We start from the raw sequence: 17,747 nt of genomic DNA on the forward strand, positions 1-17,747 counted from the left end.
TGTACTTTCACCTGTAGTTTTGGCTTAAAGTCTCCTCCAGACTTCACCTGGCTATTCTCCTCACATGATGTTACTTGTTCCAGAGTCTCTCCCTAGTTTTTTCTCCATAGCTCTCTGCAGCTCTTTCTGCCCCCAGTAAAATTAACTCTACCCCTTTATGTACTCTCACACAGAAACTGAAACATAAAATCTGGTGACCAAAAACTGGGGAAATGAAACCCTCCCATCAGAAGATTCCTGGGCCTTCAAGCCTAAATCAAAACCATGCCTCTGTAGACCTCAAACCTTCACAGGTCCCACTATGAGCTGGTTAACCCATTATTATTCATGTCAATCTGCTCTTCATTATGAATGTCCCAAATACCTAAAAATGGCTATGTAAGCATGGCAAAATTTTTGAAAATGAAAGCTTATGCTACCAATTGATTTCCTTTTCCTTCTTTCAAAAAATGAACATGCATAACCAGCCTTACAAATAGCTACATGGTCATAATCAGATGCCATGACATTTCCTACCCTCTCATGTGGTAGGGATACTCATCTGGATCTAGTAGCAGTGCTATAGACTCCACAGCACTTGCTTCTTTAATGCAAGGCAATACTATAGTGTACATATGCATTGTTATCTCCCTAGCAGTAAGGATGTGGTTAACTACCCAGTAGCAATTGTTTCTTAGCAGAGACTAAGAAAATGCTAAGTACAGGATTGCATATAGCCACAACTGATTTATTTATAACTTTTGTATGCATCTTGGCTGTAAAACCTCAGAGAAAGAAGCCTTCCAGAACCTTTTAACCACTGTACCTAAAAACATACAGGCGTGCACACCTATTCTTTAAGCGAAACATGCACTTTCCTGCCAGAAACAGTGGGATCAATCATAGCAAGGCTGTCCAATTAATGGAAGATAGCTAAATATATAATCTCCATGTCCTAGTCTTGTATCAATGCATCCATTATTAATGAAAATTGCAAGTTTGAGAGAGCTGTGCATGAGGCCTCTGATGTCACTGAAGCTTCAAATGAATAAGTTCCATAAGTGGCACTACTTTGACATGAGGAATTCACTGACCAGTTTATGGACACGCCATGTTCATAATGACCTCTGTCAAGCAGGGCAAATCAACTTTTCTATCTTTATAGTAGGCTTTCTAATTAGATGTTTTGTAATAATAATAATAAAAAAATTATTTGCTACCCGCCTCTCCCTCTGGATTGAGGTGGGGTACAACACTCCTTGAGCTATGTAGTAGTTAATGACTCAGTTTGGACTACACATTTCTCAACAGTGGTTTTAGAACTCCATGGTGCAGTTCTTACACCACCATTGAGAAATGTGTTGTCTGGAGGGAAACCTCCACCCCACAGTGGAGGGTTGTTGTTGTTTTTTAAAAAACAACAACAACCACTGCACCCTGAATATCCACACTGTGCAGAAGAAAGTTCCTGCACAAGTTGAGCTGCTTGGAGGGCTCCGTAGAGCTTCTTGCTGCATTGAGTGGAGTTTCCCCACTGGCTACAGATTTAGCTGGCTAGAGCGGCCAAAGGAGGAAGTGCTGCTCTAGGAGAGCTGCCAGGATTATTTTTTCAGAGCAATACTCTACTCCATAGGAGCACGCATTCACACAACGATCGCATTGGAATATGTTGTGTGGTGAGTACCTCCTAAAAACCCCACCATTGAGTGTAGTTTTCATACTGCATAGAGAAAAGTGTGTGAACTGAGCCAATATGTATGCTAAGTCAATAGTAGTAGTAGGAATACTACTGGGGTGGAGGTTATTAAACGTGGAATTAGTATTTACTTGAATCAATCAATAATGCCTCGTATGTTCTGTATAGATTTCTGACTAACCCCAAAGACTGCCCAAATGTTGTACATTGTATATGATATAAAGCAGAAGACAATTGGTGTGCTAGAAAGTCATTAGTATGTAATAAAGCAGCCTTCACTTTGTATGACAATATACATGTCCGGCCTCCACACTACTTTCTGGAGAGTAAAGCAGACCTGAAAACACAGAGGTTGGCCATCTCTAGACTAGAACAAAGAAGTAAAACTTGCTGGCTAAAATAAAGGTGAGAGAACACATCTAGGGCCTTTACTAACAAATCTTTACTAACCAAATCTTAACAAATCAGTTCTGAAGTTCAGAATATTAAAAACTCCCCTGAATAATAACTTATGTACTTACTATCGTTTTAACATACCTGGTTAGAGAGACTAGTTCCTAATGATTTCTTTACAGAAGCAAAAGATTGTGGCTTGGACTGCATCTTCTTCTTCACTTGTATTTCTCTGCAAATGGTTTCTAAAGATAATTGAGATGAACTATTAACTGAACCAGGTTGCAGCACCTTGGAACACCCTGTTTTTTGGCACCAAGATATGCGGCTCTCCTTTTCCAAGCTATCATTTTCTGATGTCGAAGCCCATTTACTCAATCCTGAACCAGTTGTATCTGAATCCACACATTCCATTTTACATTCTCTACTATTCTCTACTAATGGTGTTCTTGTTCGAACAGGACATTTTTCATTTGTTTCAAGGGTCTTTGTGCAAGTATTATCTTTTAATGTGGAAGAACAGTCAGTTGAGTCATCCAATATGAAGAGTTTCCGAACCACAACTTTTGGGTGCATAGTCTTCGTTGTCTTATAAACTCCATTATCTGGACTGTCCTTTTTTCCTGACCTAGCTCCTCTGAAAAACGCATCAATTATAGGGCTCCTGTTTGATGCTGGGAATGGCAACTTCTTCCTTTTATTTGGCTTTGGAGAAGACAAGTTTTTTCTAGGATGCTCCGTACATGATATTGGAAACTCAGCTTTTCCATTTCTTTTTTCTGGAGAACACAACAGAGTTTGGTCTTGATCAACAAATGTAAAAGGAAAGAAACATGGCAAGCAATCATACACAATCTTCATAATCTAATGGCAATAGAAGATAGACAGGAGGCAACTTTGCCCTCTGGTTCTCAGCCAGCTATTGAAACTTTGTAAGAACCTTTGAAATTTGTTCCAATATGTGTATCAGGACAAATAAAAGTACTTTGTCACACAGTACAAAGTTAAATGACAGAATTAATAAGGGATTGTCTAATTTGGTTAATGGCTGAAGGTGCAATGCAGTTAATGCTTCTTTTAAACACATTTTGACAATGGTTCACTAGTTGCTTCTTTTGGGGAGGAAGTTATCATATGGATAAATTTGTAATGGAACAGTCTTTAAATGTATATTTGCTGATGTACATGCTCTTTTAACTTAATTAGCTACTTCATGGAAATTAATTAATGGTCAGCATAAATGGATTCTCTGTGTCCTTTTTGACAGTTAAAAGATGGATAGTATAACATTGGAAGGATAAAGGCTCATCTTCCATAATAGAATGGATTGAGAACCTTACAACACTTTCAACATTTGAACGGGTGGCACATAGATGCCAACTTCAAATGGATACTTATTTGGATATCTGGTCAACTTTTGCTGAAGCCTATGTATAATTGCTGGAAAGCTGCATTTTCATCCATATGCATTTCCTATGCATTCACTGCTATGGATATATACAAATTCAAGTATGTATAGTTTAAAAGTTCAAAAAAGAAAAAAGAAAGAAACAGGGAAAACCATACTGCTAGAGCATATGCTTTACTATGCAAGAGATCTCTTTTTCAATCCCTGCCATCTCAGGGGTGGTCAGCAACTTTGGAGAGCTGCTGTCAGAAAGTGTCAATGATATTGAGCTGGATGGACCAATAGCTGACAGTGTAAGGCAGCTTCTCTCTCTCATGCTACTCTCTTATACTTCAAATGTTACATTGTACATTGGAGAGCTGATGCCAGGCAGTTTTTCAAAATATTACTGTAGTTCAGGGCAGCTTTATTTAGAGCATGGGTGAGCAATATGTGGACTTCCAGAGATTTTGACCTACAACTCTCATCAGTCCTAGGCAGCATAGCCAAAGTGAGTAGGCCACAAGTTGCCCATCTGTGATTTAGATCAATCTTTTTCTTAACAAAATTCCTACCTAGAATAGGAAGTTATGTAATAGAACTTTTAAGAGTGTTTAAGAGCCTGATATTTGCTTATATTTTCCAACCTGAACAATAGTTCTGTATAAAAACACAATTTATTTTTATTTTTTAGAAAGCTAGTGGCCTATACGCAAGGCTGCCAATTTCTAAAGACTGCCAAACACCCAAAATGTATGAAGCACCATCTCATTCACAATGCTCTGAGGTTTTGTCTCCAGCTATGGAAGTTTACCATTTCCACTGCTTAATAAACACATAGCTTGACACAATGCACTTACGTTATGCATTTTCATTCCCCATTGCACTTTAAGCATGAGCAGCTGCTTCCAAACCTGCAGCAGAGTAGAGAACTGTGCAATTTTCACAAACCTAGATTTTTTTCTTAGGAAAGTAGCATGTGTGATGAGACCCTACTAAGTTGTAAAACAAAACTTTATAAGAACTTAAAAAGAAGAAGTTTTGGTTACCTTCTTTTAGGGCTGGTTTGAAGAAGTCAGTAATGCACTGGTTTCTGTAAAAGGGGGGAACACAAGATCATGAAAAGTGGTAGATGTCTAAACATGGTATTTTGACAGTTTGTATTTTGTATCAACAATCTACTTCCTTAGGGGTGGCCAACCTGTTTGGCAAGTATGCCACAAGTCACACACATGAGTGAGTGCCACACTTCAGTGTGCATTACGGCCTCCACACAACCCCAATACACACACCTGCTCTCACCTCTGAGGTAGTTTTCCTTCTAGTCTATTAAGTCAGTACTGGTGAGACGGGCAGAGGTAGACTGACCACACATGTTGGGACTAAGTACAAAACCATTCATTGTACTCCAGCGAGCTCATGCAAAGGCCCTGATCTGTAACCACACCCAGTGTTTTCCAGAATTCCTATATTGGAGGCACTTTCCAATTAGAAATTGGAGGCACACTTCAGTCTTATACCTGAAAAACAGTACACTAATAAGAATTGAGGTTTGTAAGTCAGAATTACCTGTCCAGAAAAGCCCACCCCGTGGGTGTGTGCGCATGAGTCAGACTGTCTCATTGTTCTTGGTGTGCTTCCTGGTTGGAAGGAGGCAAGCACAGAGTAGTAACTCAAAGCAGAATTAGCTGCATTCATAGAAGACTCCCCCCTGTAAAGACATGCTTCACTGTTCTGGCCTTGGTTCTTCCCAGTCAGCCTCCTCTGCAGGCAGATAATTCTGCTTTGTCTGTGAAGGAGGAATGATTGAATGACCCAAACACACAATGCAGAGATATGGCAAAGACTGACTGGAGGCAGGCGAGGCTGGAGCAGTGAATCATGCAGAGGGCAGCCTCCTCCATGGGTGGGTATTTTCGTCTCAAAGTCCAATTATTTCTTTTGAGTTAATTCTCATGGTGTACTAGCAGTTCTCTCACAACAGATTAATGTACCTTTGCACATAGTTTGGGAACTGTTGGTCTCAATTCTTTAAAAATAAAAGCAAATAAAATTATACACATTTTTCTTTCTCCTTGCTCCAGAAGCTTCTTTTGTTTTATAAACACTAAGTTTGTATCTTCACTTAACCAAAATCCACTGATTGTTCACTGATGCTCAGAGCCAGGGCTCCTTCTGTTCATCTTCTTTTGTATGCCTGAAAGCTGAATAATTCAGAACTAGTGTGTGAATTAGGAAGGTTATGATAATTAGAGGTTTCTATTTGAAAAGGCATCTGCAGCAGTCCATTTCAAGAAGAACTGACCCTGCTTTTGCATGTAGTTTATTCCCACATGTAGAAAGACCTCCCTAACCCTAAATGGGTGGAGCTGATAAGTTATACCATGAATAAGAAAAACACTTTTGCATGTACTCGAGGCCCTGATACTTTGCACATTCTTGGGCTCAGCACTGGGATTGAAATTATTTGTGGTTGCGCCCTAGCAAACCTGGTTCAAATAACCAGGTATATGGTGAAATGGGAACATTCATCTTCATCCACAAAGTCCTACAGAGGCACTGTAAGATGCAAGTTAAGTAGATGCCATATTAATTTCTCTGGTCTTTTTGCAGAGGGAGTGTGGGGAAATTGCACTCTTGAAACTAATAGTAGAAATTATAGTATAAAATGCTAGAAATATTTTCCATTTCAAAAAATCCTCCAGTTCCACAGCAGCTGTTTTGTTCTCCATACATGCTTTAGAGAGAGTATTATAACTCCAAATGTTAAGCAGGTAGGTCAACAATATTTTGTAGCCTAGGTGTGCGCAAGGCTAGTAGAGATATCAAACATTCATCACCATCCTACCCCAAGTATTCTACTCAAACAGATCTAGAAAGTTAAAAGTTAAACATCATGAAGGAGACTCCCTTCTCCAGCAAAAAATACCCCACTGTTTTGTGAGGTATTTTGCTTTTAAGACTATGCAATCCCCACTCCAGAATATATCACCCTTGATTTTTACAAAAAGTAGCAAAAATACTTAAAACAAAAAACCTCCACAGCAAAATTAAGGCTATGCAGCAAAACTAGACTCTGAATACATGGTGATGAAGGACTGAATACAGAAACACTAAACATAAAATCTGTTTTAACATCTGGAAAGGCTGAAGTTCTTTGAACTGGATGATTTTATAGCTATATTAAATAATATTTTATTACTATTGTCTTGATCTCCAGCCTGTTCAAACACAAATATTCTCACACAAAACAAGCTATAGAGATCTGCCTTACTGAAGAACAGCACAAGCTCTCCGTAACAATTTCAAGTTTTTTATTTTAATCTCATCATGGATAGCTTTCTTTGCCCCCAGCACTATCATTCAGGAATACAAACAAACTAGAGTTGGCTTTTGGTCTGTATTTAGAATGAAATGCACTACTAGTATTGGTAAAATATATTCCAATTCTAAAATCTGTACTGAAAATGTTCTAAATGCTTCTCCCCCCCAGTGTCTCCAGTTGGCAAGTCCCTCATTAAAAGCTAATTAGTGTAATTAACTAGGCTAGCAATTCATAGCAACAACTCTTTTGATTTCTCTTATCTCCTGTTTCGAAGGGGCACAGAATAGCTTTTCAGTGAATAGTGCCGATTTGGGGAAAGCCCTGTGCAATATTCTTTCTTGTACCCTTAGTTTCAATAATCAGTTTCTTCCATTTAACCACTCTCCTAATGTTTACACATCTACCTTTGTTTGCTCTCCCAATCTTCTGTCTTTTCTACATAAAAAACCCATTGAAGATATATGTCAATTGGAGTTTACCAGAAAGTTTCAATAGCCAGGAGTCTGAAGGTAAGCAGTTAAAGAAAAATTAGAAACAGTAGCTGCTTTTTAGGGTGCTGTTTTTATCCAGTCAAAAGTATTGCTTAGAATATAGATTGAGACTTCATACTCTATCCCCAAAAGAATGAAAATACCGATGGAAGCTGTGCATATATGTGAGATAAGTTAACCTTTTATCAGAACTTTGTTCTTTTAAAAAATAGTAAAAAAAAAAATATGGTGTTTTTATTCTTTGATTCTATTTGTTGTTCACTGCTCCAAAATCTTTTGGATGGGAACGGTATATAAACATTTTAAATAAATAATTAAATAAACCTTCATGCCAATCCATCTCAACTAGGTGTTTAGAGTAAGAGCTGCTAGATAACCTGAAATCATTTTATTAGAATTATTTTATTAGAATGTAAGCCTATGCGGCAGGGTTTTGCTATTTTATTGTTTTACTCTGTCCAGCACCATGTTACATTGATGGTGCTACAAAATAAATAAATAAATAAATAATAATAATACACACCCTTAATTGAAGAGACTGAATTGGCTTAGACAGTTATCACTCTCCAGAGGCAGAAGTGAGACAATACAATTTCCAAGCACCCTACTTTGTGTTTTCCCCTTTTTGCAAAGAAAATGCCACAATACTTGTTCTCAATGCCTGGATCTGAAAGTCAGAATGTTTTCATATCGTACACCTTACCAAATACTTGAGAGAATATGATTTCATGTTACAATCCTATGCCCTGTTACTAGGGAGAAAGTCCCATTGAAGAAAGTGAGCCTTTCCTCCAGTCCCATTGAAGAAAGTGAGCCTTTCCTCCAGTCCCATGTAAAGATGCCAAGGATCAGAGATGACACCACTTTGATGGCTGAAAGCGAGGAGGAGCTGAGGAGCCTTATGACAAAGGTGAAAGAAGAAAGTGCAAAAGCCGGGTTGCAGTTAAACCTCAAAAAAACCAAGATTATGGCAACCAGCTTGATTGATAACTGGCAAATAGAGGGAGAAAACGTGGGGGCAGTGACAGACTTTGTATTTCTGGGCACAAAGTTTACTGCAGACACTGACTGCAGCCAGGAAATCAGAAGACGTTTACTTCTTGGGAGGAGAGCAATGACAAATCTTGATAAAATAGTTAAGAGCAGAGACACCACACTGACAACAAAGGTCCGCATAGTTAAAGCAATGGTATTCCCCGTAGTAACCTATGGCTGCGAGAGCTGGACCATAAGGAAAGCTGAGTGAAGGAAGATAGATGCTTTTGAACTGTGGTGTTGGAGGAAAATTCTGAGAGTGCCTTGGACTGCAAGAAGATCAAACCAGTCCATACTCCAGGAAATAAAGCCAGACTGCTCACTTGAGGGAATGGTATTAAAGGAAAAACTGAAGTACTTTGGCCACATAATGAGAAGACAGGATACCCTGGAGAAGAGGCTGATGCTAGGGAAAGTGGAAGTCAAAAGGAAGAGGGGCCGACCAAGGGCAAGATGGATGGAGGATATTCTGGAGGTGACAGACTTGACCTTGGGGGAGCTAGGGGTGGCAACGGCCGACAGAAAGCTCTGGCGTGGGCTGGTCCATGAAGTCACGAAGAGTCGGAAACGACTGAACGAATAAACAAAAAAACCCCCACTCAATTCTACCCACCTTTTTCATTTGCAGAATTCATGAAGCAGCTGTATGTTAACAGGACTAAAGACTGCCGAATGCACAAATACAGTATAGAACATTCTCAGATAACAGAGTAAAGCAGGGGTGTGGAACGGCTTTCAGCTCAATAGCCCAATTCAGTTTTGCAGTATCCCTGGGATGGAGGGTGGTTTGCTGCATTCCAGTGATGGGAAAGGCTGAAGGCAAAAGGGTTAGGGCCAAAAGTATTTTAAAAATACCAGGGTATTGTAGCTTAAAGCTCTTGTCACCAGTAACAATCAGCATATTGTAATTTAAAGCTCTCACTGCCAGCAACTAAACCTTAAACTTTTAAGATGGGGGAGGGTGGAGGCTGAAATGACTGGTGATTGAGGAAAAGTGGGGATGCAGCTTGGCGATCTGGAGAACCCTGGAGTGCTGGATTTGGCTTCCACGTCTGAGGTTCCCCACTGCTAGAGTAGACTATACATGCTTCAATTAGTAGAAAATACAAATCAAGGAACAGCAGTAGGCCCACATTACATAAAATGTATCCTCAAGAAACAACAATGAGTTTCATACAGCTTCCTCAGATGCTTGCTTTTCACCAGTCTCAAACACATCTAGCTAAGCTTGTATTTAGATACACATTGTACATTTGTGCAGAGAAAAAAATCTTTAGCAGTAACAGAAAAAATATTACTGCTAGTTTAATCCTGAAAATCAGTATTAAGAACTGAGTTCTTAAATCCCTAGGAAACAAGTTGATCACACTTCTCCAAAGAAGTTTATCTAATAGACATTAATTGTGGTACAATACATACACTCACACATCTAAGGTGGTCTTGTAAGTCAGAAAGTTTAAACAAAAGAAACTCACCCACTTCTTTATGATGTTTTAGAATCCATGGTTTCAGAATAGCTCTGCACAACACATTGTATCTCACAATGTGCAAAATTAGTTTCACTTTCCAGGAAGGGAAGTGGTATGAATGCAAATATGATCACTCTTTGCATCTCACTTCAATAGACTGAACATATCTAAGAATCTCAAAAATTTACATACTCTCAACTAAGGCTTTTGATAGCCATACATACCACTTTGCCTACATTGTTGTTGATTTTCCAAGGTTGTTCTAAACAAGAAGAATTACAAAACCATAACAGTGTAATATTTGATGCAAGAGCTTGGAGTCGTCCCCATTACTGAAGAAATGGTAGTATTAGTTTAACTGGTGCTAAGGCTTCTCTGAGCAACAGATCCTCTTGTAGTTCCAGGCAGGTTACTACATGCTACCATTTCCTCACAGGCTGCACTCAGATTTTGCTAGCAGACCAAGTTTTCTACTTTATAAATACAAAACAATGGATTACTTTTTTCTTTTCTTTTTTAGCAGTTACGCCCTGGAAGAGCCAGTCATTGGAGATCCTTCAAGATTCTTAATCGAGACAATAAAATTTGAGAGATTAACCTATCAAAATTCTCCAGCACAGGATTCAAACACAGCACAAATTGCATCGAAAAAGAAAAATAACCAATCCCTTCCCTGTGAAAGCTTTCCACTCACACACAAAGCTGGTCTCTACCTCTGGTACAAAACTTCCATACTACGTTTACACAATCCTGCTTTCTAGGTACTTCTTAGGCCCTATTGTGGGATCTTCCCCAGAGATCCATCTCAACTCTGATACCAGGACTATGGCCCACCATGAGCCACCTCACGCTAAGGCAGTGTCTCTTTACATACAGTGTTCTATCCGAATAGAAAGGGAGCTAGGGAGCAAAAGGTCAGTGCCTAGAAAATAAAAGCAAATCAAAAGAATATCCCTCTCAAAGAGAAATGACAAAGAGTTAAGATGCCACAGCCTCTTTTTCCATTGCAGTATCAGACACAAAACAAACAGTTTAAGAAACCCACTGAACTGGCAAATTAACATAACAAGTTATTGGAACCAAATAACATTCACGTGCCAGTTTTTAAGAACTCCAATGTGAATGTTTTTTTGTTTTTGTTGCTAAAATTTGTAACTTACTGCTAAACTTGGCTCCCAAAATAACATCCAAAAGAGAGCCAAAGTGTGCATAGGAAGTTATAAGACATTAGTGTAACCTCTAAATTTCTGTAAAACATTTAAGATTTGAGTTGTCAAACATACAGAACAAGCCATACTGAAAACAAGCCAGTGCAGCTTCTACAAAGAAGCCCGTCACAACAGCCTTTCAGAATTCTCCAAGCATCAAAAAAAAAAACATGTAGTCAGGCAATCCAGTAAACATACTCAGAAGTTCCAGAAAGTTTTTGAACAAAGGCAATTTATCTTCTGCTCCTCACGTAGTTTGGATAATCAAACAACCCACAGTTAACAAACCATGGGTTGGTTGTAAACTCTCACACATGAGCAAGTATGCTAGTTCCCACCCTCTCACCTGTTTCCCAGAACAATCTAGAACTACCCCATTCCTGAGTTTTGGTCGTAACATGTGAAGTTATGAGTTATTTAGACTTTATTTAGACTTTTAACCCAACAATAAATCAGATATTAAAATTCTAGGTTGTTTAAACCTAAACAACCCATGCAGCCAGGTTCATACATCACAACAACAGCAACAACCCAGGAACGGGGTATCTTAAGTCTGGGCAGGGTCTTCCTGGATTGCTTCAGAAAGTAGAAACAAGCTAACATCATCCTCGTTCATGCCCACATATAAAACATGATTTTTTAATGATGGGTAGTTGATCATCCAAACTGGGTCTGTCTGTCTATTTGTAGGAATGGAGATAGAACTTTGGATGTATTTGGACTATTATACTGACACAGGTTTTATTAGATTCATTTTTGCTGGGTCTTCTAATTATCTATGTGTAATTTATGGCTCTGGGCTAGAGATGTAAAAAAAAAACCCAGAAATTTTGAAGCCATGGGGAAAGTTTTGGAAAAATTGTAGGCGGGATGCAATATTAGCACTCTTTACAGATTGAAAGTCACTTTGTCACTTTAGGAACATAAAATGTAATTATGTACAAGTTGGTTTGGCATAACATTATCACATTTGGTATGTTAAAAGTAGTGTATTCAAACAATTATTACAAATTGGATTTACTTTTTACATTTTTTTACTTTTTTGTAACAAATGGAGCTATAAGCGCCTGAACTGTAAGGAACCTCTTTGGTTTTCCCAGTTTATGAGGAGCAAGCAAAAACAATTTAAAAGCATGCACAGAAGAAACAATCAACATTAGTAACAAAGAAAATTATTTATGTCTTTGCTAGTCCTCCACAGTGTCAAGCAGACATAAAGCACCCATTCCCATAAAAAAGACTGAGAAAAAGAGGCGACCAAGATTCAATGAATATGCATGAAATTTACTCAGACTCATTTTCTGAGCTATAGCTATCACTATCAGTTTCAGTCTCTGCTTCAATGGCAGTGCCCCCTAGAGGCAGAAATGCATCATGCTCTCGCATTTAAGAGTTGTTTTAGTTTGCAACCAAGGACTTGTCCTCAATGCACAGAAATTGTAATAATCTAATACTGTACATAGTTTTTATAAATCATTTGGAAAAGTAAATATCTGAACACGTTATCTTAAACATTTTATTCATCATGCTAAAATAAATTATTCCATAATCCATTTTTCTTCATTTTTTCCCAATTTTTTGGGAAAAAACAAAAAAGACTTCAGAAAAAAACCAGGGGGACAATGTTCCCCCACCCCTGAATTTTTTCAGGTTTTTTTCCAGGCCTTCACATCTCTACTCTGGGCCTGAAATATTCTCCTGACAATGAATTCACTTGCCCACTACCCCAATTAAAATGAGACAAAGACCAAGTTAAAAAGAGACCTAGTTTGGACGACACTCTGGCGCCCCAGGTTGAATATGCTGCTCAGGGTTGTCATGTTGTGCAAACCTAGCAGTCATATAGTAAGTGTCAATGGACAATTAGCAAACATTTAATAAACATATAGCAAAGTTACTGGTGATTAATAAGGACAAACACATGTCATAAACATGAAAGAATACAAACAAGGGAAAAAGTATAAATGTAATATTAAATGATGACTCCGGATTGTATGCACCGCTTCCAACTTCATCAGTAATACACGTTTTCAATTTTCAAAAGTTGAGCATTCACCATAACATAAAAGCTTTCACCATAACATAAAAGCTTGGCATGTTGGCTGCAGGTTCTAACCCCCATGGTAGACTGTTTGCTGAAATACAGACAACTAAATGGGCGTTGGTAAACATTAAGCTCCACTATAATTCCTACGGCCTTTATAAAAATGGTGAGCAAACCTTAAGAAAGGAATGATAATCGTTACTTTCTTGAAGAAAAATGTTGGACTCTATGTCCAAAATTGTGGAAAGGATTTCTAATCTGCAGGAATAAAAGTAATAAATTCAGAATTACTGTTCACATTTTATATCAGGGTCTGACAAGCCATATGTTTCAATAGGATTTAAATACCTGTAGTTGACAACTTCTAGAGACAGCATGAGTCTAAACCGAAGAGAACACAAGAAAATGAAGTGGGTAACAAACTTATTATAAAGTGCCTCATGGGAGGTGGTTCCCCACTTTGGAGATAAATAATGACTTAACTAGTAGGCAGATCCTCGTGAGAGTTTATGAGTGATTGATAAGAAAAACAAACAGGCAATTCAATCAGGTAAATGATGTGTGATACAAGCAGAATGGATTTGATGTGGAAGGATAGATTATGATACTCTATAGACCAATGTAGTCAATTGGATCTGGTTTTGGCTTGAGATAGAAAAAGAGACTATCTAGGAGTAGGATCTGCTTTCCGTCTAGATGAAGTAATGACTTGCGTATGATAACCTCTGTCTCTGAATTCTCTGGAAAAAACATCAGCTTGTTGCCAGGTCAGTGTAACAGTTTCATTTGATACATAAAAACTGTCCAAACGGAAGATTCATTTTTAAGGATCTGGAGTGATGGCTTGAAAAGTGGAGTATAGACAATACCACACAAACACAACGTACCATTGCGTTTGCTGCTAGCAATCTGCACAAATCCAAGAGTTTTACAATCCTGTGGATAATTACAAATATTGTCTTAGGTCGTTTACTACTTGTTCCACTACACATGTAGTTTATGCCATCAAATGCCCATGTCAAAAGATCTATGTAGGGCAAACAAGTCGTCCCCTCTGTATAAGAATATCAGAGCATAAGAGCCACATTCGCAACAAAATCATGGAGGCCCCTGTAACAGCTCATTTTCTACAGTTGTCTCATTCAGCAGATTCTTTTGACTTTTTTGCACTGGAACACATTACAAATAAGCCACTCGACCGTATTGACATCAACGAAGTATTGTTACAAAGAGAGGCATTTTGGACACACAGATTAAAGTCTCTCAATCCTATGGGACTCAATGAGAAAATTGATGTCTGTGTTCTTTTAACCTGGTTCCCTTGAAAACTTTTTTCTTAGAGCCCTAATTCTGCTGGTATCACACATCATTTACCTGATTGAATTGCCTGTTTGTTTTCCTTATCAATCACTCATAAACTCTCACAAGGATCTGCCTACTAGTTAAGTCATTATTTATCTCCAAAGTGGGGAACCACCTCCCATGAGGCACTTTATAATAAGTTTGTTACCCACTCCATTTTCTTGCCTTCTCCTCTTCGGTTTAGACTCATGCTGTCTCTAGAAGTTGTTAATTACAGGTATTTAAATCCTATTGAATCGTATGGCTTGTCAGACCATGATATAAAATGTGAACAGTAATTCTGAATTTATTACTTTTATTCCTGCAGATTAGAAATCCTCTCCACAATTTTGGACATAGAGTCCAACATTTTTCTTCAGGAAGGTAACGATCATCATTCCTTTCTTAAGGTTTGCTCACCATTTTTATAAAGGGTAAAGCCCATAGGAATTATAGTGGAGCTTAATGTTTACCAACGTCCATTTATTTGTCTGTATTTCAGCAAACAGTCTACCACGTGGGTTAGAACCTGCAGCCAACATGCCAAGCTTTTATGTTATGGTGAAAGCTTTTATGTTATGGTGAATGCTTAACTTTTGAGGCCTTTTGTATATGCACAACACATTGGGCTCCCTATATATTGTGCGTTCAACTTCAGGAGTGTTGGTGAATCTTTTCCCTTTCTCTTCAGTTTACAAAAAAAGTTCCTCTTTTTTGCTTTTGGTACAAACCTAGCAAGGATAGGTTATGAGATGGTTAAACAACTGTTATATAACCAACATGACAATTCTGAGCTAGAGATGTTGCATATTCAAAATGGCAACCACACCCACACCTACCACAGCCTCACCATCAGTTAAATAACCTACAGTGGGCTGTTCTGTTGTGTGAACTGGCCCAATATCTTGGTTTAGATATGAATACAGAATTAATTTCAACTGATATGACAAACCAGTAAGTCTGGACTTCCAACCCGCAAGGTAAGATAGACTGCAAACTACCCTTTCAATGCCACCCACATAGTTATGGGTTCATCACAATTCAGAATAGTGATGTTCAAGACAAGTAAAATCAAGTGAATTGTAGGAAAAGTTTCTAGTTTTGGAAGAAAGTCAAAAGGTATATTTTTGGGAGAGTAATGAAGAAGGTAGCTGTATCTTCTTTCTGATTTGACTTAATTTTCCTTTTGGCACCACTAAGTCAAAATACCTTTTGGAACCTTTTACATGGAAACCCTCTAAGAATCCTAAACATTCTATTGCAATAGTAGATATGCATTTATCTCATGGATAGAGGCAATAGACCTCTGAATAGGCTGGCCACACAATAAGGAATAGCTATGCCTTTTGTATCCTGCTTACATGTGCTCACCAGCATCTGGATGATCTTCTATTGGAAACAGAATGCTGCACCAGATGGAATTTGGTCTGATCCATCTGTCGGGGATGCTTTAGGGTGGATTCCTGCATTGAGCAGGGGGTTGGACTCGATGGCCTTGTAGGCCCCTTCCAACTCTGCTATTCTATGATTCTATGTGCCTATTGGTTATTATGTACATCCCAATGGTCCTACTGTGCAACAGGGCTAGAGAATTCAGAGTAGAACCAAATTGTAAAGGAAAGCTTTGGGTTTGGTCTGATCTACATATGCAGAATGAGGTAGTAGGATCCTGAGGTGGTAGCCCTACTACCTCATTCTGCATATCAAACCAAACCCAAAGCTCAGATCAGACCAAACCCAAAGCTTTCCTTCACAATTACAAAGGTGGGAATGGCGATTATAATGCTTCCCCACAGGGCCAGCACTACAGGGTTCTTAACATTGCCAACCCAACCAGCTTCTGGGGTTGGTACTGGTAAGCTCCATCGAGGCAGCAGTGGGGGATTGGATCCAGTACAACCAACTGGAAAGACTGGGCAGGAAGAGGCTGCTACACAGGAAAGCAAGTGAACAACTGCCACTTCCCTCCTGCCCTTTCTCTCTGGGCAGTGCAGCAGTGAAGAATTTTAATCACCATACCGTCCAAACGGAGCACTGCAGGCTTTGGCTGTTCCTCCTCCTCACAGATGCCTCCACCACACTGCTTGCTAAACCTGGCAACTAAGGAGGCAGCTATAAAGGGCAGCCTTGGCACACTGTCCCAACCTCTGGGCAGCATGGTGGGGCACAAGAGGGGAGCGAAGAGGAGAGTTGAGCAAGTAAGAGTAGCTACTCCATGCAGGCAGCTACCTAGAAAAAGAAGCCAAGTAAGAGAAGCAACCTCCCTCTCTGGGTTAGAGCAAGCAACTGGGAGTGATCCAAGTGGCTCAGTCCTCACTGCCCAGAGGGAGAGGGCAAGTGATGGCTGTAATAAGAACTGTCCCACTTCAGCTATCGTTCTGGCTCCAGGTGCGTCACATGAAAAGCGGTGCGCGACGGGACTCGTCCCCTTCCAGTACCTGCCATTCCCGGCGCTGTCTCCCCGGCCCACCGGTTTACAATGGCGGGCAGAGGGGCTGGCGGAGAAGCCGAGCGGGGTGCAACCGTCTCCCCCGCTGCCGTTGCTGCTACTGAGGGGCTGGGTCATGTCTCCAGAGAGCGCTGCCCGCCTCGAATTCCGGGCTCAGGCTGACGCACACAGAACCCTCCGGGCGTCCCGTCCTCCATATCACGGCACTACCGGTCATGGGGCAAGACAGGCGTAGAATTCTTAAGGAGGCGCTTCGATTGGTTGGGCTCGGGGGCGGGCGCTTTCGTTCATAGGCTGACGTAGGCGCATCGGACAGGATTGGGAGCCCAAGCGCTCCTTCGGGTTGGCTGCTGGGACAGACGGCATTCACACAGAGCTTCCATCTCATTACGTCACCCGTTCTTCGGCTCCCTCAGGACGACGCTACGCAGCGGGAGATGGGGAAGGAGCGTGGATCTTGGATCTTTGGCGCCCTCGGCTCGCGGCGCGCCTGATTGGCTAGCAGGAAGGCGCGCGGGTGGCCGGCTCGCCTCGCGCGCCCCAGGGATGAGCCGCCTTTGGAAAAGAGGAAGCAAGTCAAGCGCAAAGGGGAGCTGATGCAAAACGCTTCTGCGAGAAAACTGCACCTCTTCACTTGCAGGATAACCAGCGGCAAGATGAGTTGGCAACCAATATCTGTCATAATCAGAGATTACTTTCCGAATTCCAGAAACGTTGCATTTGACGAACCTTGTTTACGCCTATAAGAGACGTGTGAATTCACACAGATTCAGGGGATGAAGGTTCTGGCTGCACACTTGGCCAAAAATCCAGATGTGGTCGACTAAGGGCGCAATCCTATGCCTGTTTAGATAGATGCCAGTGCTACAACTCCCAGTAGTCCCAAGCCAGCCAAGAGAGTTATAGGACGTTTTACTGTCTAAACAGGCA

The 17,747-nt window shown here is 40.1% G+C and overlaps 1 protein-coding gene across 1 annotated transcript in view; it reads right to left on the bottom strand.

Annotated features, from left to right (window-relative positions):
• Positions 1-17,019, bottom strand: part of SLF2 (SMC5-SMC6 complex localization factor 2) — a 43,184-nt gene extending 26,165 nt beyond the window's left edge. The window contains exons 1-3 of the mRNA XM_063132557.1: positions 16,807-17,019; positions 4,505-4,548; positions 2,213-2,847 (exon numbers count right to left, since the gene is read on the bottom strand). Of these exons, the coding sequence (XP_062988627.1) occupies positions 2,213-2,847; positions 4,505-4,548; positions 16,807-16,934 (807 nt within the window). The 5' untranslated portion in view covers positions 16,935-17,019. The remainder of the gene's footprint in view (positions 1-2,212; positions 2,848-4,504; positions 4,549-16,806) is intronic.
• Between the last annotated feature and the right edge of the window lie 728 nt (positions 17,020-17,747).

Source organism: Elgaria multicarinata, chromosome 8 (genome assembly GCF_023053635.1).
Source record: "Elgaria multicarinata webbii isolate HBS135686 ecotype San Diego chromosome 8, rElgMul1.1.pri, whole genome shotgun sequence".
Classification (NCBI taxonomy): domain Eukaryota; kingdom Metazoa; phylum Chordata; class Lepidosauria; order Squamata; family Anguidae; genus Elgaria; species Elgaria multicarinata.